This window comes from Chelon labrosus, assembly GCF_963514085.1.
Source record: "Chelon labrosus genome assembly, chromosome: 10".
Lineage (NCBI taxonomy): Eukaryota > Metazoa > Chordata > Actinopteri > Mugiliformes > Mugilidae > Chelon > Chelon labrosus.
In genome coordinates, this window is record NC_140360.1 from 12,180,569 (window position 1) to 12,206,762 (window position 26,194).

A 26,194-nucleotide genomic window follows, 5' to 3' on the forward strand; every position below is an offset into this window, starting at 1 on the left:
GTTTGAAACAAAAGGAGGGGAGCGAGGAAGGAGATGAAGCTCCGCAAAGGAATATAAATAGAGAAGAGATGAAACAGCATCCTCACTTTTTGTTTTTTGCTTATTCACTCTGTCTGCCTCCAGGAATAGACGATATAAGACCAGATATGCTTGTCACTCCCTTTTAAAAGTCTGATGGGAGATGACGCGCTCGCACACACAGGCTGATGCACACACAGACGGGACGGAGCAGGTTGTCTGTTTACCCGCTTTCATATTGCGCCTTTGCTGGAAATTGCAGCGCGCTCCGGAAAATGTCACGTCCTTGATCTCTTTACACCGCTACACAGTGGAGCGTGGAGGGGCTGGGGCTGCGTGGAGACGGGGGTCTGCGGCAGAAATAGGGCTGCGCGCCTCAGATAACGCCGCGGCCTTTGATGGAGCTCGGCCCTCCTCAGTCGGAGAGCACAAGCTGCTCCGCCTCGGCCGCGTCTCCTCCGCGGACTCCATTGGTAATGATTGGATTTAGTTACAGAGCAGAAATGGTTTGCTGATGATAATGATAACAGATGTGATGGGAGTTAGTCAGCCACTTAGGGCCGAGGGACTGAATCCACGCTGTGCCAGCCTGCAAATTTCCCCCCAGACTGGCCCGTGTCTTTCTCAGGCTCCGTAGGAGTCGATATAAGAGGATGATAGAATGCTACCTGTAATTGCATTGTGTATGAACTCAGCTGGGCGGTTTTAATGAACATGTAACGCAGGACAGATGTGTCCCACAAGCTTTTTTTTCTTTAGGGAAGCAGCAGCAAACTGAGAGGTTAAGAAGTTTATGGAGAGGGGGAAAAATAGGGTTTCATACTTATATAAGGAGTGAGAGGCAATCAGCAGGGAGTAGAGAGTAGAGAACAGAAGTGAAAAAGAGACAGCAGTGCAAATAAAAGATTTTTTTTTTTCTGCAAAGACGACAGTCAGGAAGCAGGAACTCTTTCAACTATGGGTAGCATGTAGACATGACAGGGGAACTGAAGAAAGACAGACACAGGGAAAGAGCAAGAGATGGAGACACGGGAGGCAGGAGATGAAGGTAGAGAGTATGAAGTATAGATATATGACAGGGAGGGAGAGAGGGAGAGAGAGAGAGAGAGAGAGACGGGTGTGGGGGGATGGTGTGAGGAGGATGAATGTGTGGGAGGGGGAGGGAAGAGAAATATTTGCCGTGTGCGGCTGAGCTGGAGTCAGGAGGTTGTCATGGTGATAGTGAGGTGAGAAAAGGAAAAGAGAAGGAGACGGGGTATTGACACCTACTCATAGGTGCGCACGCTCCTACGCCTGCGATTGGCCTTCTACGGCAAACAAAATGAGTCATGCATAACAACAGTACTGACCCGAGTAAACACTGTCGCTTTTTCACACACAGTGCACACACAGGTGGTGTGTACAAACAAGGCTGAGGCCGCGTGTGAAGCCCGGCGGCTACATCACCATGCAAACTCCGTTTCCCATGTCTCTCGGCTGACTTTTATCCTCAGTCAGCCCCATTTGAATGGCAGGCAAATCCCCTTAAACTGACTTGCTTGACAATTAGCCAAACTCGCCCTCAGTCTGCTGCTTGCATGCGTGTGTGTGTGTGTGTGTGAGTGTGTGTGCGCGAGGCTTCACAGATCTCAGCTTTTGACAGGATGATGTGGAGACAAGCAGCAGCCCCAGCGGGACATGATTTTTCAGCAAGTTTATGCACTTATATAATCAGCGCATTACATTAAAAAAATAAAACCGCACTGACTTTTTATAATTTTTCTGGGCATCGAAGCATTTAGAAGAGCACACGCTGTGGGATTTTTTTTTTAACCGAGCGACTGCATGTTTAAAGAGAATGAGAAATTATTAAGATGTAAAAGGTTTCCCCCCCCCCCCTCAAATAAATTCTCTTTCATGCGAGCCGTAAAATAAATAAAAAAACAGAAAATATCTTAAAACTGAAAGACTGACTTGACCATCGCAGTGCGGGAAGAGAGTGCAAAGCATAAAAGCAAACCAGCAGGGAGAAAAGAAAAAGATTTCCATATTGGACTGCAAACAAATCAATAACGATGCTCATTCACAATGTTTGAAATGAAATGTGGAGAAATTCCTCTAACCTAGCTTCTCTCCACACGCACTGTGATCATTAAAAATTAGTCCCGATTTAAGATACGAGACCGTTTCAAGAGCGCTACAATACACAAACCTATAAAAATCTGTTATTGTCTCTTCCTCCCTCCTCCTCTTCCTTTCTCATTTGTACATCTCCTTCCTCTCCTTCCACTCTGTTTCCACTCCATAGACATTTACTAGCTGTTTAGGGATATAACATCTCCCAGCGCATCCCCACTAGACCTTGTATTTGATTAGATGAGGAGCACTTAAGGGGAAGTGCTGCTTTTGCAACTTTTAACAAAGGTAATTGGATTGCTAAGAAGCTGTTGTCTGACCTGGTTACGGATTTTAAAGATACGAGTCACCAAGTCTTGTGAGCCGCATCTCCTCAGCCACCGCTAACTTGTAACATCTGATGGGTTTCACGTGTGGTTTCTCCTCTTGCACTGACTCTGGACCGCTTGTGCATGAATGCAAAGATGTCTGGTGTATGTTTTTATTAATTTACTGGTGTGATGTTCGACGTGTATATAAGCCCTGTATAAAGCTAGAAAAAAAAATTATCTATCCGCTTTCCCACAGCCGTTGAGCCACCGGGGCCTTCCATGCAAATGTGTCAGCAAAGCACTATGTGCGACCTTGCCATGCCAGCAGCTAATTTCCCTGAAGTGGTGGGAAAGACAGGATAACATTCAACCTTAGGAGACTTCGACAAATGTTTCCAGTGAAGCCTTGACAATAAGCTGCCTGCAGTGGAAATCTACCTTTTAGAAATACAACACAATTTCACACCATTGTCACCATTTGAGGCATAGATTCCTCAGTTGTCTATGCTGTGGCGATGAAGGTCGTAGGTCGCGTACACGCTCCGCCCCTCCGCTCAGGTTGTGGCGTGCCTGTTTTCCCCGCGGAGACGGCCACGTGTTCTAGCGTGTCACACGAGTGGCGGGTGGCTGTGTCCTGCAGCGCTGTTCGGGCCACTTATCACCTGACCCGAGGGACCACTCCCTCCTCTCCTCTCTGTCTGCTGAATGACTGACTGCAGAGCCCCCTCCCCAGACACTACCTGCTGCAGAACAACACGAGCGAGCCTCCCCCCACCCTGCACCGCCCTTCACTTGACGCGACCCAGGCATGCACACATATGCTCTCATTCACACCTGAGGCTCCTCAGATAAGCTTAGCCTTCTCTTCGAGGCTCCTGTTCTGCTGCTTTGTACTGTGTTTATGCATGGCTGACTTGAATAACAATGTGACCTGTATGGGAAGGAAAATCACCATGAAGACATTTTATTTTGTGCTCTTATAAATGCCATGGTAGGGATATGCAAGCATCTGCTTCAGTGGCTCGTTTCCCTTTGGTGCTGTTTCTGTTTGTGTTGTTGGTGCTGGTTTGTCATCTCCTACTGTGTTAAGCTGCTGCATCTGGTTTCAGGGCTAACACTGACAGATACTACACTGATGTCAGCTCCTTTTTTCTGGCCCGGTTGCCTTTAGCTTGATCCCCAAAGGCACACAAGCATAAAATTTCCCTTTTCACCCGTCTGATCCCCCTCTAATTTTTTTTTTCTCTCTCTAAATGATAAATGCTTGTGCGCAAACAAACGCAGTTGCTCAAGTACCTCCGCCGAACCTCGCTTCTCGAACAGCACATAGTGCATCGCCACAAAAGAAAAAGAAGCGGCGAAGGTCAACATGCACGTCAAACTGAGAAATACAAGCAAAGCCGTTCACTGTGGAGGAGCCGGAGAAAAGGGGCGAGGCTGTCTGTGAGAGATAAAGAGGGAGAGAGAAGGCGAGGGCTCTAGGATGGAGCTGGAGACATAAAAGGCAGCGGGGAGGGGAAAGGGAGAAGGTCACTCTTAATAGCTCTTCCACGTAATTTCATAACGTCATGATTGACCCTCTTTACTCTTTACTAACACCATTAACTATCTGCTGTATGGATGCTAAACCATTCTGTCACACGGGCATCTTCGTGAGCTGCATGCTCCTGTTAGACACGGAGTTCATCATGATAATTATTTGTACAGCAGCACCATTCTGTGTTTTATCTATCTTATCTATGAGGATGTATGGCGTGTAGAGGAGGGGGGGTGTTTGCATGCATTGCATCCTGTAAGTTATGGCTGACACTGAGGGTGTGTCTGTAATTAGCAAGCCTTACGCTGCAGGCGCGGTATCTGACTGATGCTGTTGCTAATGAAGCAAATGACGCCCGCGAGCAAGAGTGCAGCAGCGTATGGTTTTTATTTGTGTGTGTGTTTGAGTGTATGCATGTCTACATGCAGAGTACACAGTATCTCATTTAGTTTACAGAGGAGATTTGATTTGCTTCCTTGTTATTGTCTCTTGTTTTTTTATGGTCTTGTTTTAGACTGGGATGTCTGGTTTCTTTCCATGTTCATCATATCTAAATTACAGGTGGATTGGACGGAAATGAAAACAACGTTAGTCACATGTTTTGCCAATTTAAGCTTCTCATACCCAAACGCACAAACCTGCAGCTTTCTGTTTTTCTTTTCTTTTTCTTTTTTTTTGTTTTGTTTTGTTATTTTATAGTTATGATTTGTCTTCATTTCCTGCAACTAACCGACTGACAGGCAAGCCATAACCGAATTACCTTATCAGTTGTTGACTTAAGTGAGCAGCCGCTAACATGCTAGGAGCAGAGAGAGCTGGAGGCAGCACTCCATCTGCAAGACTGGCTCCATTAGCTGACAAGAGAGATTAGCTGACCTGCTGACACTCGGCCTGATCTTTACTGATACCAGTGCAACACACACGGACTTGCAGCGCACACAAACACACACACGCACGCATATAGGGAATCTGATCCACTATTGCATTCGGGTAACACCCCTGTTTTGATCATTACAGAGCTTTTACTGGTCACTGATCCCACAGCCAGATCCCTATCATTTACGCTTCACTTTTTTTATTTTTTTATTTTTTGTTCTCCACACCCCAGGTTATTTCTCTCTTTGTTTTCAGTTTGTATAAATTTTTCAGACTTTCTTGTTGTCGACTTTGTTGTTAACCCCCTCCTCTGATCTCCCGCCGGTGTTGCCCTTCTTTCTCTTTGTTGGTTTCCCCTTCATCCTTCCTCCGTCCCTCCTTCCCTCCATCCACCTCTCCCGTCTTTCTCCGGGTCCTTGCTTGATATCTTAATGAGTCCACTCCCTTCCCCTTGAATTATTCACCACTTCTTTATTTCCACCATTCTCATTGTGTCTTAAGGGGAAAAACATCAATAAATAAATCACACCAGAGGTAGCTTCTTTCGCAGTCTTGGCAGTATAGGCTGGATGACTGTGCTCAGAGGTGTAGAATGAGAAGAGGGAGAGAGTAAAAGATTAGAGAGGACCTTAAGAATCTTGTACTTGTGTTTAGCATATTAACCTTTAGTTAGATGAGTCTGTGCATTTTTTATTTTTTATCCTTACAAATCCTTAAAAACCCTTGTGTTAGTTTATGTGAGCGGTATTGATTGTTAAACGCCCAATCTTTGCACTTGGATGTGTGTAATTGTGGGTGTGTCTGAGGGCAGGGTCAGTCCGTTTGCACCGGCAAATGAGTGGGTGCATGCGTGCGTGCGCATATGTAAGTGATACCGCAAACCGCGTTTAGTTTAGTGTCCATGTGTGTGAATAACTGAATTTGTATGTACAAGGGGGGGATGCTGTGTGGAGACCGCGTTGTCACGGCAACCAGGATGGAGAAGGAGTGGGCGGTTGCCCTCACGGCTCCTCTGACAACCTTTATTTTCTCCAGCTCTGTGCCACTATGATATTAACCCCTTACCCATGTCTAAGCAACAGGGGGGGGGGTTGCAGTAAGGCGGGGGTCTTGGAAAGGCCTGCAGGGCTTCAGAAAGTGAGGTAAATACTGTTAGTCGTGCATCCTTTCGCTGCATTTGACCCCAGTGGGAGAAGCGCGGTGCCTAACGGTGAGCTTATGCTAATAGTGGTATTGATAAATGTGCCGTGTGTGTGTGTGTAGCCTGATTCCTGATAAGCTGTAGCTCTGCAGCTTATTTTTTATTTTTTTTCCCCCCTCGCTGGTAAATTTCCATTTGCCGTTGACCATGCCTCATCAGTCTTCAAACACACGTTACTTGGCCTTTTAAACAAAGAGTACCGGCATGAGGGAGATATTGGTTTCCCGCTGTGCTATAAAGCCCCTCTTCCATTAAAGTTGCAAAATATTAAATTAACGGACCACGCCGCCCATTGTCCGATGGGAGAGTGCTACCACAGCAGTTTGTTGAAGTGATGGAGAGAAAAGGGGCTGGATGTAGACACAAAAGGAGAGGATGAGGGGCCGGGGAATGTGTTGTAAAAAGCAGTCGGAGGGGGAATTGAAGAAAGCTTTTAGTGTCATCTACCGAGGGGGGCTGAGAGAGGAGAAGACTGATAAAAAGGTGACAGGAAAATGGGCGCTCGTCGCTCTTGGCCGGCGCCTGTTATGAGGATGGGCTCCTATGCAGAAGCACTTTCAGAAAATGTGAGAAAGACTTGTAAGAAAGGCAATCTTCACTGCGGCGAATGATGAATGACAAATGACTGTGTTCCAAAGTGAATTGTGGAGCAGTGCGGAAACAGGTAGCTCGTATTATTTCACATGATTTGTGGTATTGTTCTGCTGTAGCGACAAAGTGGGTCTGAGACTTGTCTCACTGCAACAGGCTCATGCATTAAGTATGACCCTGCCAGAGAGAGGAAGAGGGGCGGGTGAGGAGGAGAGGCTCAGACAGCCACGCCATAGACACCAGGTATGGAGGGTCAGCATCAATCTGGGGCCAGACCCGATGTATGGTAAGGGGAGTAAATGAATTATGAACGTGGGTGAATTTAGGGCAAATTGTGCCGACAGGAAGGAGATTTCTATGAATAATTCACTCTGTAGGGTGCCTCATCATCTACCCCCCGCCAGCATCACCTTGCTTCTCAGACACACCTCCTCACGTTGACTCCCCATTGACCCGCACAGTTTCTCTCTGACCTTCGTCTCTAATGCCAATAACTCCGTCCCTTCATTTCTTGAGCGACTCCTCTCTTTGTCTAAGTCCGAATCGCTTCCATCTTTCATCCCGTCCTGCCGTCCGTCTCCTTTTTCTCTGATGTTTCTTCAGACAGACGAACCCTGGGGATAGAGGAGGGGGTAAAGGGGGGCATGTATTCATTTATTTTTCTCCCCCCACCACCCCTCCTCCTGTCCTGCATCCTCTCCCTCTACACATCTTCGCAGCTGGAGGTAGTTAATATTTAAAAGCAAGGCATGACAGGACACGAGACCTGCACACATGTTTGAACACACAAACACACACACTCATCCATAAATCCAGACGGGCAGCACGTCTCACCAAAGAGTACGAAGACATTTTGGAAATTTATATTTGAATGAGAGAAAAATATCCCCGACTCCATAGATGTGAGGTGTGTGAATCAAACAGCAAGAGTCTCCCGTGTGTGTGTGGGTGGCTGGCGCGATGTGTGTGAAGCTCAGGACATGATTAGACTCTTGAGGTTTGATCTTGTGTTTTTTGCCCCACCTTCTCCGCAGACAAGAGAGCCTGCTAAACATTGGAAGTGCTCGGCGACGCCCAACATGTCTACTTAATGCTAATTGCAACATTTTGCAGGGGAAGGAAGGGTGCAATTTTCTGTCTAATGGGTGACGAGTGGGGGAACACACACACCGCAGTGGCAGTGCATTGCAGCCGTTAAACTTTTACCAATGATAGCAACACTAAACACTAAAATGTTCGTGTTATTTGCGTTTTCCTAAGCAAAATGCCTCAAAGCAGAAATTCATGAATAATTGAAGGAGCAGCAAAATTGACTTGGTCGATTTGGCTTGTTTGATACATGGCCTGTCGGCGGCTAATTTTGAGCAGTCAGGCTTTCTGGAAAAAAAAAAAAAAAAAAAAAGAGACGACCACGCCCTCAAATCTCAACACGCCTCGGCTCGCCCTGCAATTCCCTCGTGATTGAACGAATTCTGATGGCGTCCGTTGACATCCAAGCGGCGATAATAGGTTTTAAAAGCTCTCCCGAAAATGCTGTAACGGGTCATCTCAGCCCCGCTTCAAGCTGCCATCCCGAAGAAGTGACCTCTGACCCTGTCCAGTGAAGCAGGTAACAGGGCTGGAATGATCGCTGTCAGCTGCACAGCGGACACGCTGGAGAAGTGAAATCGGGCATCTGCTTTAATGTCAGTGTCTCGCCCCTGTGATAATGGAGCGACGGCGAGGCTCCATGCTGTGCGCACAGCTTGGAAGTCGTGCGTGTGTTCGTGTCCGAGGCGACATCACTCTGCATGTTTGGGTGGCCTCGTTACGTGGCAACCCTCTCAGCCCCTCGCTCACGTCAGAATCCTTTCTCCACCCTTCCCATCCCATTATAGTGTTCCCCTTTACTGCTCCGACTCAACATGACTGGAATATTTTCTGGCAAGGTCTGCTCCCTGCCCAGAGCCCACTGGACCATGCCCTTTTATCTGTTTGATCTCCTCTGTCAGACCACTCGAGGTGTGTGTCTGTCTGTCCTCTTTCCTTTCTGTCTGTGAGTTCATGCATTTCAAGCTTCTTCTTTTTTTTACCCCTCATAAATATGTGTGTGCCAGCTTGTGCACGCTCTCTTTGTGAATTGTGATTGGCGGCATGACAAGGTAAAGTGTGCCAGCGTCTTGCTCTGCTCCACACAGCGGTCCCTCACCATTTCTTCGGATGGTGAACTGATGGGCGAGCTCTCACCTAAGATCGCACTAAGACTCAGCGCTAATACCCCGACTAGCCCCGCTTCATTCATCTGCTTCTAATGGCGTCTTCGAGGGGCCTGTTTAAGACCGGATCACTGTAATTGGATCGCTGTCTGCGAACAACAACAACAACGACTGAAGTGGCTTCAGTCCGGAAAAGAAGAAGTAGAAGAAGCGACCCAAAAACGCAGTGAATGATGAACACTGATTGGAAGAGCTTGCACATGTGTGTGTGTGTATGTGTGCAAGTGGATGTATAGGATTAGCGTCACAGCTGTCACCCTCTGTCATCCCTCCTCCCCTCCCTTCTTGTCTCTCCACTCCTCCCATCACCCCTCACCCTCCCTCTTTCCCTCTGCCTCTCTCCGCCACCTTTAGCTTCACCTCTCCCTCTCCACTCCTCCCCTCCTCAATCCCTCCTTTGCACTTTTTTATCTTTTCTAAACTCCTCCACCCACGCCGCCCCCTCCTGCTCCTCGCTCCCTGCATGCCTTCTATTCTTCTGACAAGGCAAGCAAGTGTGTGTAATGGCTCATTTAATCCTAATGCTGTTAGTTTAAACTGCCTTATTAAGGACTTAGCTCTTGTTTGGTCTTTAATTTTAATCTAATTTGTCTCTTTAGATGTAGACAAATCCCGCATTCCTTTTTCCCAGATATTGTTCAATGCATTCTCCCCTGAGTGACGTGAAATATCAGCAGTAATTAACCGGCCACCCACTGGATGAGAGAAAATGAATGATAATCACCACTCTCTATTCTCTACCCACCCTCCGAGCTCCTTCGTCATCTTCATCTCCTCTCCTCTCTGACCTTCCCTCCCCACCCAAGGTCACCCATCACTCTGTTGCGGCATCGCCAACAGATAGCGGTGAGCCGAGCCAAAACTCCTTCAGTCGGGCTGCAGAGCTGCCAAATAAGCCTCTGTCTCTATCATCGGCGTCTCCCTTTGTCTCGCATGTACATCTTAATCACGGTGTGCTATAACAGCTCTTTGTGTGTGATATTGAGTAGTGTAAACAGTCAGCGGGCTGCGCCGTGTGGTGCCGCGGGGGAGGACAGCCTGCATGTTGTAGCGGGGACCGACTCCAAGGGTACAGATGGAGAATGGATAGTCTCCTAGGAGGGATGGCTCGCCTCGCTCACCACGACTGATAGCATCTTTATCGCATACTTATCGCAGCGCTGTCGCCCAAGTACACCCCGAACTGTTCAGCTCGTGCAACACAGTCGAACTAATTATCAGCTATTTGTTTTTCTATCCTGGTATTATCAGACACTTCATCATTTTTGCATTTGTCCGTCCACTGCCCATCTGGGTGCTGGGAGGCTCTGATCAGATTCTTGTTGTGGTATTCTGCCCATCTGTCCTGCTGGCTGGCCTCTCCATATGGGCCACCACTGGTCATGTAATTAAAACATTTCTTTTCAGCGAAACGCATTATTAGTGTATTATGTTGCGATGTGTATTGTCGACTCTTCATTGGTGTGTTAACTCCATGTGCCGGTCTGTCTTTTTGGTCTGACCACATGGTTCAGGGTAATTTTTCTCCCGTTCTGACACATGGCCCCTCTCTGCCCCTCCCTTCTCTCTCCTCCTCCTGTCCTCCCCCTTTCTCCTTTTTTTTTTTTTTCATCTTTCAGAAAGGAGAACAGCAGGAGGGCGTGGACCTGACTTAAAGGGGAAAAAACCAAAAGAGTGAGGAAAAGAAGACAAGCTTGGGATCAAAGGCGTACGAGGCATAGCCAAGGCCTCTTGCACCAGAAACATAACCTCACACTTGCCCTCTGTGCGCGTCTTACTGTACGAGCGCGAGCAGGTTGGACTTTGATGGGACAGTGAGCAATGCCTCACACGCAGCAACAGCCGGTTGGCAGTAGGGGGCGGTGCTCCTCCCGCCTCCTCCTCCCCCTTGTCCTCGTCCTCCTCTCTCTGGCTGCCCAGCCCAGTCAAGCAGCCATACACATACCATCCAACTGTGAGTAGCGATTCGAATCCTAATATTCACAACAATGGTAGATGAACACTTCCATGAGGTTCAAAGATCTGTTTGTTGTGTTAATTACATTGTTGAGTCATCAAAGCACTTTAATCATGATCTTTTATCGCGATTAATTAGTGCAAATGAGCGGAATGAACACGTGTTTCTCTTTCAGTAAACCCTGTTATGCTCAGAATACTATTGTCTGAGGCTTCTTTGGTTAACCCTCATCTGTGCCGGCGTTGTGTCTAATTACTTTGTAATTGATCCCCTCATACTGCATTGATTAGTCTCTCTATTGATCTGGTTTCCTTGGTGCACACCAGAATCTGATTGGGGAGTAATTCAATCAACAGCGGGGCTATAAAAACCGAAATCCGGTGAGGCTTATTCCTCACTCACTCTCATTTCTTCCACCTCCTCGATGCAATATGTGGGCATTAGGAATAAAGCTGAGTTTCTGGCCCTGCAGGGAAATTGATCTTCATCTCCTCTACTGCCGCCGGCCTGCCCACAGAGCTCCAGTGGAGATAGAGAATATTGTTTCCACTGCTGGTTGCGCTGTTAACTCTTTATTTAAGACTACTTGCAATGATTCACAGTCCTTCACCGCCTACGCAAATTTCCAACGTGTGTGCACACAAACGAGCCAAGTATGTGTGTGCACTACAAAAACCGCATCCTGGAAACGCTGATGAAATGCAGTAAATCTACCCGTTTAATTCCCGAAGGGGCCGAGGCGTCAGGGAGGTGAGAGGGCCGAGGAGGATGAAGGGAGGATGATGAGGAGGGAGAGGGCGGAGCAGGTCAAAGATGTAAAAGGTCAAGGTGTCCCCTGCCTTTCAATTAGGGAGCCTCTGCCCTGTCAATGAGAGTCATTGAGGCATTGATCAGGATCAATAAATGAGATGACTTAGAATCTATGTGAAGGAAGCTTGGGGGTTAAAAGCTACGCTCAATTACAGGAGGTATTACATGGTTTTATCGTCTATGCATCATATATGTTGTTCTATATCTATCTATCTATCTATCTATCTATCTATCTATCTATCTATCTGTCTATCTATCTATCTATCTATCTATCTACGTTAACAAATTTTTCAATCATTCACTCTTGCTACCCTGTGGACAAACAGACCATATAAGTGATCGTAAGTGGTTTCAACTTTGTTCATATCTGTCTTGTCTTAATGCAGTTGCTGGCAAAGCGTATTGTAAACACTTTCATTATGCCAGTGATCCTATTTTCCATCCTGCAATCAGAAAAATAGTGCTGCACTTTAATGAATCTCTCATTGCCTGTCCGTGCATTTGCAAGGACACGCTTGTGTGTTCGTGTTTTGTTGTGCATGCTCGACGGTACGTGTGCGGGTTTATTGCGAACATGCGCCTGCTTCTGTGTTTGGGGTTTGTGTTTAGCCTCCCTGGCTCCCAATAGGTGAGGTCCCTGTAGGAGCAGGGAGGAGGAGGAGGAGGAGGAAGTGTGAGGAGCTGCTGTCTGTAAGGAGGCAGCAGGGCTGTCAGATCAAAGACACGGGGAAATAAAGGGGAGTTAAAGCACTAAGCACCAGCTACTCTCCTCCTCCTCTGCTAATAACGGAGCGGCGCCCGCAGCCCAAACTTCAATTTGATCAGCTGAGGAAATGGGCTTATTTCTCCTATCACTGGGAATTCTTTCATTAAATTCCCTCACTCTCCTGATCCGTCTCTTTCTGAATCTCTGTGAATTCACCCGTTGTTTGTTTTATTCTCTCTACCTCTCTCTCTCTCTCTTTGCACAGTTTCTTTTTTTTTTTCTGTTGCTCCGCACGTGCTCTCTCTCTCTTTGCTGCACTTTTATCCGCCTCCCCTGTCCGCTCGGCTCTCCATCTCCATCGCCTTCATCGTCCCTCCTCTGTCCTGTGCCCTCCTTTGCCCATTTACCTACTTAATGTAAATTCATCTCTGACTCGGGGGTCCGTCTCTTTCCCTTAAAGTCAAATTTAAGACTCCAACCACAAGTATCAAGCTGTGATTTCTATTGCAAACAGCCTTTGTGCTTTGCCAAAGCTATTTTAGAGCAAATGATTTCAGTTTCTGCTTTTAAGTAAAAAAGTCACACGGCATCCCATTCGGTTATAGCGACAATTCTTTTTATGGACAGTGATAACAGAAGAAGAAAACCTTTTCTGGTGGTCATTACTTTTCCCTTTAAAATCCGGTCTTTATTTCCCCACAGACCGTTTCCCTCCCCCTCTCCGTCTCTCTGCCTGTGCCATATACCTCTTTTCCATGAACTCTCCCTTTTACATTATGCTGTATCAATTTCCTCTCATCTCAACCCATTTTCTCTTACTCTTTTCTTCCTCGCCCTACATTTCATCTCTTTCTCTGGGGAGTCTTTTTAAGTGATATTGACTGAATATACTTATCACCGTCTGTGAAGCTGTGTCTCTGATTATTCTGTTTGTTAAGACTTGTGATACAGTAGGGGGATTTATGTGTCTAGCTGGTGTTACAGCAGCATGAAGTAGGCTATAGTATGTGCATGTCTCTCCACCTGCATATGTGTGCACGTCCAGTACATGTCTTCTTTATGATCGCCTGCTCTAACTCTGACTTTTGGTCGTCCACGCAGTGAAGAGGCCTCCAGTGATCACCACACAGCCGGGGTCTGTCACCGCCTTTAGCGTTGAGGACTTCGTCATAAACTGCGAAGCCTCTGGCAACCCTCCACCCATGTTAGTCAGCACACACACACACACACACACGCCCACAAACACAACAAACATAGTTAGTCTAAGTCCGACTCTGCCATATTAGTCATAGAGGATCCAAGCCGTCGGTTATCTTCGGTTAACTGTGACCTTCCCTCTCCTTGTTCTGCTGACATGTCCTTATTAGTATTACATGAGAGCACAGCTTCTTCCAGTCAGAGTTCTTGTTTCAACAAGGGATAAATGTCATTAAGCCCCCGAGCAACCTTTTTGGAGTGTCTTAGCTGCTCTGAAGTGGAAAAGTGCCAGGGAAAAGATGAATATCGCAATTACACGGCGCAAGCTTCTGAGTCGCGCTGGGCCGTCTTATGTGAATTTTGCAGCGGTTCATTTGTGCCCTCAAATTCGGCGACATATAAGGACATCTTGTCTGTGTTAAACAGTGTCCCCAGTGGCATGGAAATGGCTGCGTGCCTTTGATATTTGAATTAACAGTCTCCCGCCTCTGTTACTTACTCTTTTCTTTTTTTTTCTTCAAGTATTCGGTGGGAAAAGGATGCCGAGAGCTTTGACCCAGGCAGTGACCCGGGGCTGAAGGTTACTGAGCGCACCGGCTCATTCGCATTCTACACGAACGGTAATACTATCGAAGGCCTGAAGCAGTACCAAGGCAAATATGTCTGCTACGCATCCAATGAGCTGGGAACAGCCGTGTCTAACGAGGCCATAATCAACACTGAGGGTAAGAGCACAAGAACAGCTTTTAAAGCAGCCGCTGTCTGCTTGTTGGAAGACAGATTTGTTAAATTTTGAGTATGGTTAATGGTTTAAATATTCAATGCTGTGTTCGCTGAATCTGAATCATTTTAGCCTTGAGAAAAGAACCCCATTCTTTGAAATAGTAATCAGGCGTTCTCTGATGTGTTTTCAAACAAACCGCATCACAGCAGAGGAATTACACGTCTTCTATAAATGTCAGTTTCGGTGTTAGTTCTCCTGTAAACGCCTTCAAGGTCCAGATTAGAAGTGAGCTTTGCTGCCGGTTTACAAAGCTGTGAGCGCAGCCAGCCTGTAAACCTTTTTCCCTCCCCGTCCTGTTTTATAGAGAGGAAGGGGTTCACACTGAGAGCTCAGGCTGTTGCCACCCAGAACATAATTACATGCAATAACAATTTAATCGGCATATACTCGAACGCACGAGCACGCACGCTCGCGAGGGCCTCTGGGCAGGAGCAAAGAGCACCTCTGTGTTTGCATCCACCTGTGCGACTGGCTCTCTCCTGGGCGACCTCCTTCCTTCACAGTTTCCCTGACAACGGTTACCCCAGAAACGCTCTTGAGTTGATGTCATGTGAAGCGCTCTTCAGTAGCTCCTGTGGGGTTATCAACAATGGGCAGAGGGGAGGAGGGGAGGAGGGGAGGGAGGGAGGGAGGGAGAGCAAACATATATGACTTGCATAGAACGTCATTCTACTTCTGCAAGACAAATAATAATAAAAAAAAATAACCTGCCGTCTTCTGTGAGGATCCTCGTCCTCACATCCTTAACGTTCCTCCGACGGAAATGTACAAATAATACTCCTTAGCCACTGTATCGTGTGCTTGAGTTGAGTTTGGATGTGGATTGCCTCAGGTAATCTCAACATGTGTTTGTTTATCGCCCATATGTTACCACGCTGACTCACAGGTGTGCGTTGTGTGTTTCTTTTTTTTTTTTCCTTGCTTGCCTCCCTTCAGTCCCTCCCTCCCAGCAGAAAGAGAAAGATAAAGAGGTTCATCTGAAGTCTGAAGAGGGGAGCAGTATTGTTCTGAAGTGTAACCCCCCACAGAGCTCTATGGAGCCTATCATTCACTGGATGGACTCAAGTGAGTACATTACCTTCCCATGTCTCCTTCCATTACATGCCTCTTCCTGTCTCTTCAGTAAATTGGCCACTTAAGGCTGTATGTACATCCCTCCCATGACCATCAAAGCTCACATATAGCTCATATATTATTTCTGAAACAATGCCATCATTATTGTTTACAGTCTTCCATTTGTTGTTTTTCCACCAATGTCTCTTTGCTATAATTTTTCTATTCCTCTTATCGTATTTATTTTAGCTCCCCTGCCTCTCTCCTGTGTTTCAGATTTATTTCAGCTCCCTCAATCGTAATTTTCTTTATCTTCTTTCTTCAGAGCTGCGCCATATCCAGCTGAGTAAGCGGGTGGTGGTGGGGAAGGACGGCAACCTATACTTTGCCCATTTGACAGCTGAGGACAACAGGGACGACTACACCTGCAACGTCCAGTACTTGGCGACCCGCATGATTCTGCCTAAAGAACCCATCAGTCTGAGCGTCACCCAATGTGAGTGTCGATCTGGATCAACCGGAAAGACTGAACTGATCTAACCTGAAGTGGCGTGTGTTTCTGATACCTTTATTTAAACTTTTCTAATAACAAAAATTGCACTAATGTGGCATTAAAAATGTTAAGTCCTAGTTCTCTTAGTTAATCTTTCTAAAATGCCAAGGGGTATGTCCACCAGAGATAATATATTGAGGTTTACTTCAAGCAGTAATAGACATCAGATAGATTATTTTTGGTTTGGCATCTCTGAGAAATGGAGCTAAATGGAGTTTGACATTGATATTAGCCACTGAACCAGGGATGTCTGTATCAGATTTCATAGCAATGCTTCCTACAACACTTCCGATGGTTTGGACTGAACCAAAGTGGAAGGCAGACCAACACAGCCAAGAGCCACACTGTATAGAAATACTTAGATAGCCTATACAGGTCAACAGTTACCATCCCTTAAAAATCTGTCCTGTTTCCATTTGTTAAAGTAAAATGCTGTGATTATCAAATTGATACTTGCAGCATAATATTTTTGGAGAACCACAGAGGAGGTCTCATAGTTACACCAAAGTCAACTCACCAGCATGTGGTGGCCTGTTGTGCTGACCAAAGCAATGACCGTATCCATTAGAAGTCCCATTACCAGCGGGGGGGGGGCCCATCGCCTTCTCAGCCCAGTTGTAATGAGATGCAGCTCACACACTGAGAAGAGGCTGCCAGCATCTGTGTCCCAACTAGAGGTCAGAAAGATGAGCACATGTTAACATGAGACCTCTCTCTTGTGGAGAAAGCCCGTATGATGATGTTTTGTTAGAAAAGCTGAAGCCCTCTCCACATGATTCCATACTGAGAATCGGTGTGTGTGTGTGTGTGTGTGTGTGTGTGTGTGTGTGCGTCAGAGTCTCTCAAGTGGCTGCTGTGTCAGCAGCGCGGCAGTCTGAAAATTCCCCGTACATATGTATGAGCTTTTCTGTTTGTCTTTGTGTTTCCACCTCTCTTTGTCCAGCCAACTCGGTGCTGCGGAACCGGAGACCCCACATGATGAGACCTGCTGGAAGCCACAGCACGTACCACGCCCTCAGGGGCCAGACGGTAGAGCTTGAGTGCATCGCCCAAGGCCTGTGAGTGTCTGTGTGCACATATATGTGTGCGTCTGCCCCCATCAGTCAGAAAACTTGAGTCGCTCCTTTTAATCAATCTTACCTGCCTCTCGTCCACCACTCTTTCCCCATACTCTTTACTCCATTATATATTTGCTGCCACATGCCAACCCTGAGTTCTTGCTGCCTTCTCCTCTTGAGATGATTCTCATCTCTTCTTTCCGCATGTCTCTTTCTCTCCGTGCCTGCCTGATTCACTTTATGTCCACTCTCTCTCACTCTTAGCCACTTGTCTTTCTCGTTGTTTCTCTTGTTGTCCTGCTGGACCTCATCCTACCTTCTCTCTCCTCCTCCTCTTCAGTCCAACTCCCGAAGTGTCGTGGCTGAGGAAGGACGGTGAGATGCCAGAATCTCGGATCTTTAAAGACATGTTTGACCGCCGCCTGCACTTCACTAATGTCTCTGAAAGCGACGGGGGCGAATACCAGTGCATAGCCGAAAACTCCCAGGGGAAGGCTACGCACATTTACACGCTGACCGTGGAAGGTATGTGATGCACACAGACACGGCAACTGTTGGCAACAAATCCTGTTCTTGTTGCAAAAGCTGGCGGATGTTGAAATGTGTTTGTACGCAGACACTAGGTAGAGTAGTAGAAGAGCAGTATTAGAACATTAGTTACAAGGAATCCTACATGTCCCACAATGCACCTCCACAGTACCTTCCCTAGGACTGTCGCTGCACAAGCTTTCACAAGTTAAGAAATGTTGTAAAAATAGGGTTGTATCCTTTCAGGTAAATACTTTAGTGATCAGTTGCTTCTTTTTTTTCAGCCACTTGCAGCTTGTACCCTGTCAGCCATTATTTTGTAACTCACACTGTATGTGCTTGTTATATTCTCTCCCTTGTAGCTGCTCCTTACTGGACCAAGGAGCCAGTCAGTCAGTTATACGCCCCAGGTGAGACTGTCAGACTCGACTGTCAGGCAGATGGCGTCCCTTCTCCTACCATCACCTGGACCATCAATGGGATACCCCTCTCAGGTCAGCACACACACACACACACACACACCTGACCATATCTCAACATCCATCCTTGGGCACTTGAGAAGTACTGATAGTGTGTACTCTTTAACAGAAACTGATAAGGACCCCAGGCGTACTCTGACAGCAAGCGGCTCTCTGATCCTGGAGGATGTCAACTTTGGAGACACTGCCATCTACCAGTGCCGGGCCTCCAACAAGCATGGAGCAGTTCTCACCAACACCAATGTCTATGTCATTGGTGAGGGTTTGTCACTTATTTGGCTGAATAGCATGTGCGTGTGTGTATCTCTGTGTATCTCATTTTTTCTGTGTGGGTTGTTCCAGAGCTGCCGCCTCAGATCCTTACTGAAGACGGGAACACGTACACGTTTACAGAGGGCCGGACGGCTTTGCTGGACTGTGAGACCTTTGGCTCTCCTAAACCTAAAGTCATATGGTGAGGAAACACAGCTATTGCTTTGTGTTACTGGTTCTAGTGTTGCTTGGCAAATTTTGACAAATTTCCCAAAATGTGATGTTCTTGCGTAGGTTGCTCCGCGTATGTATAAATTAACACTCGAATGCTGTTACATCTGGGCTGTGAATGGGAATTCTGTCACTGTGGCGCATATCCAACCAGGCTTTGTTCTTTTTTTAGTTAAATACTCAAAGCGGCGTTTGAGCTGGGGAATTTATCACTCGCTGCAGTCGCTGAAAAGGTTTATTTTATACTATTCTTGCCAAGTTTCTGATGGGTGTTTGTGTGTGTCTTTTCTAGGGAGAAAGGCGGCATCCCGTCCCTTCTGGCAGATCCCAGAGCAAACCCCCTCACCAACGGGGGGCTTGAGATCTTGAATGTCACGCACGATGATGAGGGCTTCTACACCTGCTCTGTACTAAACAGCAACTTGTCAGTCAATGCCGAGCTCCAAGTTTTCAGTGAGTGACACTCGCACATACGCACCCACACTGTGTCCCAGAGCGACTGATGTTATTTGCACCTCCTGCAGCCTGTCGCACCAACTTCTCCTTGCTTTCTCCTCCAGACAGGACAGTGATCGTGTCACCCCCACAGGCTCTGAAGCTGCAGCCTGGAAGCAAGGCAACCTTCACTTGTCTGGCCGTCGTTGACTCCAATCTCAGCTCCCCACTCATTCAGTGGAGGAAGAACGATAAGAAGCTGTTTGAGTCCCACAGCGACGAAAAGTGAGACTGACAATAGTCATTTCTTTGCTAATTGTAGTTTCTTCTTCTTGTAATTTCACTGCAAACCAGGAGTAGGTTACAAATGATCTCTTTTTATTTGTTTTGAAAACACGTGCATTTTTGTCGTGGCAAGACTGTTAAGGATGTTGCTGAGATGGCGAGGCGAGGGGGAAAGCTGATAATAAATGATATCCATAATCACAACAATTAACAATCATGACTGCGTTTTCTTAGATACACATTTGATGGATCGGACCTCATAATAGCTAATGTGCAGCCTGATGACGAGGGCGTGTACACCTGTCAGGTCATCACTAAGCTGGACATGGCTGAAGCCAGAGGCACCCTCACTTTATGTGGTAAGATCAGTTTCTGGGACGAAGCACATAACAATAATAGACAAAAAATATGAATTATCGTCTAATATAATTTCAAAAACGTGTTGTGTCACCCTTAGATCGTCCAGATCGCCCTTCCCTCCTGCAGATCTCTGATCCTAAGCACCGTGCAGTCACTCTCAGCTGGACTCCTGGAGATGACCACAACAGCCCTGTTCTAGGTTTAGTTCATAAATAACACGAATACATACACTGATGGAAGCTCAGAGTCTCTCAGCATGTCCACGTCTCCAAATTAATGTTTGTTTTATATTCCTTTTACTTCCCCTCGTAAACCCTCGAATCTGTCTCTGCAGAATATGTGGTAGAGTTTGAAGACCAAGGCTCCAAGGAGAGGGGTTGGGAAGAGCTGAAGAGAGTGAGGGGAAACAAGGAGCGTGCCAACCTCCCCCTATGGCCGTACATGTCCTTCCGTTTCCGGGTCATAGCCATCAATGAGGTGGGCAAGAGCGACCCCAGCGAGCCATCTGAAATCCACAACACACAAGCTGAAGGTAAAATCCAGTGTTTTCTTGCAATTTTGTTTTCACTGCCACTGTAAATTCTGAAACTAAGCTGTTTCTTTTTGCCAATCACAGCTCCAGACAATAACCCTGAATATATTAGGAGCGAGTCCGTCGAGCCAGACACTCTTGTCATCACCTGGGAGGTACTTTTATTACCTAATTATCTGAACCACCTCCAAATAATATTTGAAAAGTGCCCGTGTCTTACCGGACGCTGTTCCCGTCATTGCAGAAAATGGACAAACGCTACTTCAACGGACCTGACTTCAAGTACCGGGTGTTTTGGAGGCGAGCGGTGGGCAGTGGGCCGAACTGGCACATGAACGAGACAACGGCACCCCCGGTTATTGTTAGAGACGTTGGCACCTTCTCTCCCTTTGATATTAAAGTTCAGGCCGTGAACGACTTAGGGGAGGGACCTGAGCCAGACCCTGTCATCGGCTACTCGGGAGAGGATGGTAAAATATTGAAAAAAAAATAATAATTTTACTAAACAGCTTTTCTGTAATACACTTTTCTTTTACTGTGAGTAGCTCCACTTGATTTTCTCATCGAGCGCTCTCCTCTCTTTTGTGCCATTGTCCCTCAGTTCCATTAGAGCCTCCGATGGATGTGGGCGTCATACTAATGAACAGCACTGCAATCAAAGTGTCCTGGGCAGCGGTAGACAGAGAGACGGTCAGAGGACACCTGCTGGGATACAAGGTACATGCTCCTGTACCTCCTCTGTTGTTTGACTTAACGTATTCATGAATAATACGTACTTGGCTACAACAGCAGAGGCCTCCAGATCTTGGCTTAGCAGAGGATTCTTTGTAGTTTCAAGGTTGTGAAGAGTAAAGATTTTTTCTTGTTTCAGATGAAAGATTTGACTTTCCTTTCAGTCACTGATGCATGCTCAGTTTACTTTATTTTGAGCTTCAACTCTTGACTACACTTGGCCTTCCAAATAAGTATTTTGTTTTCATATTTGTAGATGTTAAATGCATAATCCCAAAGAGGAGTTTTTCCAATTTAAAAGTAATTTTGGCCCAAGCATGATTACCAGTTCTGTACAAATCTTGTGCCAGAAATCATTTGCTCCTGGGATGGCCCAGAACAAGTGGGTAGTGATTGGCGTTCTGGGAGCTGCAATTCTTCCAGCAGCTAGAGGACCCTGAGTGGTGAGATTTCTGGACAAGAGTGATAAAATGTCTATTCAGAGTCTTCCAGCGGAACTCTTTCTTGCTTGTTATTTTCCGTTGAAATTCACTATATTTCATCTAGATTTGCGCTTGTTTCCTGCTTTTGTTTTACGTAGATGGTACTTGCATACGCAGCTTCCTGAGGTCCGAGTTGAGTTATGATTTAGAACTGCATGAAATGTTAAAACCTTCAGTTGTAACTCTGACTGATTTCGTGGCTCCAGATCCACTTGACTTGGAAAGGCCCCAGGGGCAACCACCGAGGCCGGAGGACCACCGAGTCAACAAACAATATGGTGGTGGAGACGGGTCCCAATGAGGAGAGGAAGTTGATCACTGATCTCAGACCATACTCCCACTACAACCTGGCCGTCACTGTGTACAACAAAAAGGGAGAGGGACCTCCCTCTGAGCCGCTGCCCTTCAGTACCGAAGAGGGAGGTGAGACATGGAGGGGACTGTGGACTCACTGGTGTAAAGATAGATATTATTGTGTTTTGGGAAATGCATAGATCCCAAGTGCATTTTAATAAGGCCTATTTGTGTTGTTAGTTCCCGGTCCTCCCACGTCCCTGACGCTAGACAGCCCATCAGAGACAGAAATGACCCTTCGCTGGACACCTCCCAGTGAGCCCAATGGAGTCCTTATTGGATATCTGCTGCAGTACCAACGGAGTGAGCATTGTTTTAATTTCATCCTTCATTCGTCCACCCAGCGCACACAGATTCATACCGGTTCGAGAAATGTTTCTATTCGTCATCTAAGACGTCGGTGAAGACATTAGTAGCGTGAATTATTCCACGCAATACGTCACCGGCTAAATCAATAACACTTGAAAAATGTCAAAAGCGCAGCGTCCTAACCATGATCATCAGTCAGTCTCGTGTCACCCGCAACAATGTGTCACCCATAACAATGTGCCGACGATCGAACAGTGATTGAATGTTTTTTTTTTGGCTTCGCTGCGGTCAATTTCAGTGACTGATGACAGCCCCATGCAGGTCGAGAGTATAGATGACCCCACAGTCTCCCACCTCACCCTAAGGGGCCTGGACCGTCACAGCCACTACCGCTTCTACCTGAGGGGCCGCACCGCTGCTGGGGACGGAGAGCCCGTCATGAGGAATGGGGCCACCACACTAGACGGAGGTATAAAGCCGTTTCATACTTTTCCAAGTCACCTATTTGACACATACAGGGTCGTATTAGATCACTGATTTGTTTATTTATTTATTTTTTGCATTGCAGCACCTCCTGTCAACATCAGCCAGTCTGTGGGGGGAAACTCAGTCAACTTCAGCTGGGTGGCCAAGAAGAGACACAGAAATGTTGACTTCCAGATCCATTACCTCAACGGTAAAAAAAAAAAAAATCAAACTAATTACTGATAAGTTAAACCTTGCTGCGTTCAGCCTTTTAATAGAATTGTCATCTTGTGGGAATAGTGTCACAATCCTGAATAGCAAAGAAAAAGGAAACTGAGGTTCATGTGCTTCTGCAGATGGCGGTAAATGGAAAAAGACAGAGAAGGTGAACTCCTCTCAGTCTTTCTACCAGCTCCAGGGCTTGACACCTGGCTCTCGTTACCGGGTACGCTTCACCTACAGCAACACCACCTTCTGGGAGACTGACATCAAGACGGAAGGAAGAGGTATCGCGAGGACTCTCCCTTCGTTCATTTTCTTTCCTTTCATCTCCTCTGCTCTCTCCTCTGGGCTTCCCACGTCTAAATATACAGTCTGATCCTACAGAGAGCGTCTTGCAGTTCTCTCCCTCTGCTTGTGAAGTACTTTCAAAGGCTGTTGTGAAAAGAAAGCTTGGTTAGCCGTATGAAATGATCCATTACTTGTGTTTGTTTGGTGAATGTTGCTGTATTCCTTGGTTCCCCGGTGAAATGCCACCCTGTCAGAATGCATAATGCTCTGTCTCTTTTGCTCTAGATTCTACTCCCTCTTTTATCTCGTCCCCCATTCGTCACATACCTTTTTATACTTTCCACTACTTTCATCCTACTTCCCCAATACAAAACTCTCTTTTTTTCCCCTCCCTCTCAAGGAGTGACGGAGGTGCAGCCGAGCTTCGCAACACAGGGCTGGTTTATCGGCGTTGTGAGCGCCCTCGTCCTGCTGTTGTTGATTCTGCTCATCCTTTGCTTCATCAAGAGGAGTAAAGGAGGGAAGTACTCAGGCAAGTTCAGCCCACCGCGATAAGTGTCTCATAGAGCTCATCTGACTGAGAGAATGTGCTTGGGGATGAAAAATGCAGAACGACTGAGGGCCGGAGTGACCTTTTTTATGTAGAATTTACTGTAGTCGTCTCTTCTTCAAAGTCAACACAAGCTTAGTGTGGGTAAAACTGGCCGGTCGGACGCTGCAGTACAAAAAAAAGGCCAAGCACTTCTGGAATACACCACAGCAAACAAGATTATTCTAACTGGAAAGAAGGACCGTAAAATACGACTGCACCATTTTGAAAGTGCTCCCCAAACAGTTTTACAAACTCTGTAATCCTCATAGTGGTTCCAAATAATTGTCCCGTCTCTCTCTCTCGCTCCCTTCACATCAAACATGTAGTGAGACAGGCTTCTGAGCTTGCTATTCCTCGCTGCATTGGCGAGGAAAAGGCTCTGCCTTGAAAAGAACTGTAAAGTAATAATCTGAAACCACTACAGTAACTGGCTTTGACCTGCAGGCCTCGGAGAAACACACTAGCCTTTCAACATTTACCTCATAAGAGAGGCAAGAGGCCAGCTATGTCTGCACTAAAACTGAATAATCAATCTGACTATACCCACTGGCTTTATGAAAAAATCTATTTAAATAGTTTGGAATTGAAGTATCCACAGTAAACAGTGGTGATATATATTCTGAACTTCAGAAAGGAGGAAAACGATTGTCTACAAATGGGCCAAACCTTTTTGCTTCACATAAACCACCTGGATGTTATCTTGATGTTATCTTATTTGAAATCCAATCATCTGTTTCCCTCTCAGTGAAAGACAAAGAAGAGGGTCCAATGGACTCGGAGGCACGACCCATGAAGGATGAAACTTTCGGAGAGTACAGGTTCGCCATCTGAATGCACAGTGATTTATTGTTTCACTGGACCGTTTAAATTCCTAACACAATCCTGATTCCCTCGGCACTGTTTGGTTTTCCTAACCCCTTGTGTTCCTTTCATTGTCCCTCTTCTCCCTTATGCCTGCTCCCGCTTTGCAGATCTCTAGAAAGGTATGCTGGGATGTTGATATATCCCCAACCCACTTATTTATAGTCCTCTTCCATTGCCCTACTTACCTACTGACTTCCCTGCAACATTTTGTTAATATATCATGTAGGGCTGCAACTAATGGTCATTTTCTTTACTGATTAGTTTGCAGGTTGTTTTCTTGATTAATCATTTAGTTTATAAAATAAAAACTGAGTTGTCTTATCAAGGCAGTTCTAGTTTTATGTATTCTCCACCTTTCATTGTGGCTAATAGTAGACTGTGTTTTGAGATTGCTGGACAAAGATGTAATCAGTGTTGCATTGTTCTGTTCTTATGTGTTTTTCCTTCTGTGCTCTCACTCGCTGCAGCGATCTCGAGGAGAAGCGGACAGCCAGTCAGCCATCCCTGTGTGAGGAGAGCAAGCTGTGCAGCCAGGACAACCTGGACTTCAATGGCAGCAGTGCCATAACCACTGAGCTCAACATGGATGAGTCTCTGGCCAGCCAGATCAGCCGTCCCAGTGAGGTGCTGCCAGATACCTCCCTGTTGAATCAAAGTGACGTCCCCCCAGCTACCAATGGCAAGGCCAACTCAGTCAGCTTCCTCGATTAACCTCCACATATCCATTGGGTGAATCGCCAGACCAAAATATATCAACACGTATGTGCCCATACGCTCCCGTTCCCTTGCTGATCTGTATTTTGACGACTAGCACACAATCATATATTGACTATTCAGATGACCCCGACAGTCATCTGATTGACTGGACTATTTTGACCAAAGGAGTGTCCAGAGTAGTGGACAATGTGATACAAGTCTGACTAACGTGAATATGTCCTTTGACCCCACTAACCCGTGGCAGTTTACAACAAATATGAACGACTAACATTAATTTCGCTCCCTTTCTTCTCTTTTTCTCGCTCAGCAAACGACAGTGCAGACGCATATAGATGGAATACTGTACATTTAGAAATATCAGGGTTGCGATCGTTTAGAGATGCAGAGTAGTGCATTGAAAGAGGGGGAGTATGACGGAGCTAAACAGACAGCGCGTTGTAACTAATGCTGCTGCAACTAATCTTGAATCGTAGGTATTTGTCATGTCTGATAGAATCTCGCACATGATTTTGTCCCATGCCATTTTATGACTCAGACTGGGCCTGCCAGTGACATTTTTTATTATTATCATATTTTATTTTACAACTGTTTAAATACAAAACATATTTTTTGTTAGCTGCCATTTTTTATTTTATTTATATCATCTTTTGTTATATATTGTTTTATACATTACTTATTAAAACCCTCTTTATTGACATATTTCATATATCACGGTGTTTTCATGGAAATCAAGCTAAGCCAAGTTTCTTACTATAAATAATATTGGATGCATTAAGGGGAACTTGCTGTGAAATGCTGAGTAGCATCTGGTGTATATAGCTGCATCTACATCTATCTATTTAGCCATAATACAGTATTATAGATATGTACATGCTCCTTATGGGTTCCTGTGCCTGCTGGGTCTGCATAAAGCACCAGACTGATGTCATTACTCTCTCGCCTTCCCACCAGAAGTGTAATGTCATTATTGGAAACGATATTGTAATTTTTTGTGTCGAGACCTATGTGTAGCTTTCTGTATCTGTCTTTGTCTCTTTCTACACTG

General features: G+C 46.1%; 1 protein-coding gene across 1 annotated transcript; it reads left to right on the forward strand.

Moving 5' to 3' along the window:
• Window positions 1–10,653: 10,653 nt before the first annotated feature.
• On the forward strand, window positions 10,654–25,741 carry l1cama (L1 cell adhesion molecule, paralog a). Its single transcript, XM_084552761.1, has 27 exons — window positions 10,654–10,858; window positions 11,998–12,012; window positions 13,479–13,581; window positions 14,097–14,299; window positions 15,295–15,423; window positions 15,737–15,907; window positions 16,908–17,022; window positions 17,363–17,547; window positions 17,913–18,044; window positions 18,139–18,285; window positions 18,372–18,483; window positions 18,805–18,965; window positions 19,073–19,232; window positions 19,467–19,591; window positions 19,690–19,791; window positions 19,927–20,124; window positions 20,209–20,279; window positions 20,369–20,594; window positions 20,726–20,841; window positions 21,545–21,761; window positions 21,873–21,995; window positions 22,300–22,470; window positions 22,570–22,677; window positions 22,823–22,972; window positions 23,377–23,508; window positions 24,314–24,386; window positions 24,900–25,741. Exons 1-27 carry the CDS (start codon window positions 10,726–10,728, stop codon window positions 25,141–25,143), a joined length of 3,822 nt encoding a protein of 1,273 aa, XP_084408887.1. The 5' UTR covers window positions 10,654–10,725; the 3' UTR covers window positions 25,144–25,741.
• Window positions 25,742–26,194: the final 453 nt, after the last annotated feature.

Excerpts from the sequence above, each read along its gene's own strand:
- l1cama (XM_084552761.1), top strand. The coding sequence starts at position 10,726 with ATGCCTCACACGCAGCAACAGCCGGTTGGCAGTAGGGGGCGGTGCTCC. Across the intron at positions 15,908-16,907 it reads CAGTCTGAGCGTCACCCAAT|CCAACTCGGTGCTGCGGAAC; the intron begins GTGAGTGTCGAT and ends CTCTTTGTCCAG. Across the intron at positions 20,842-21,544 it reads GACACCTGCTGGGATACAAG|ATCCACTTGACTTGGAAAGG; the intron begins GTACATGCTCCT and ends TCGTGGCTCCAG.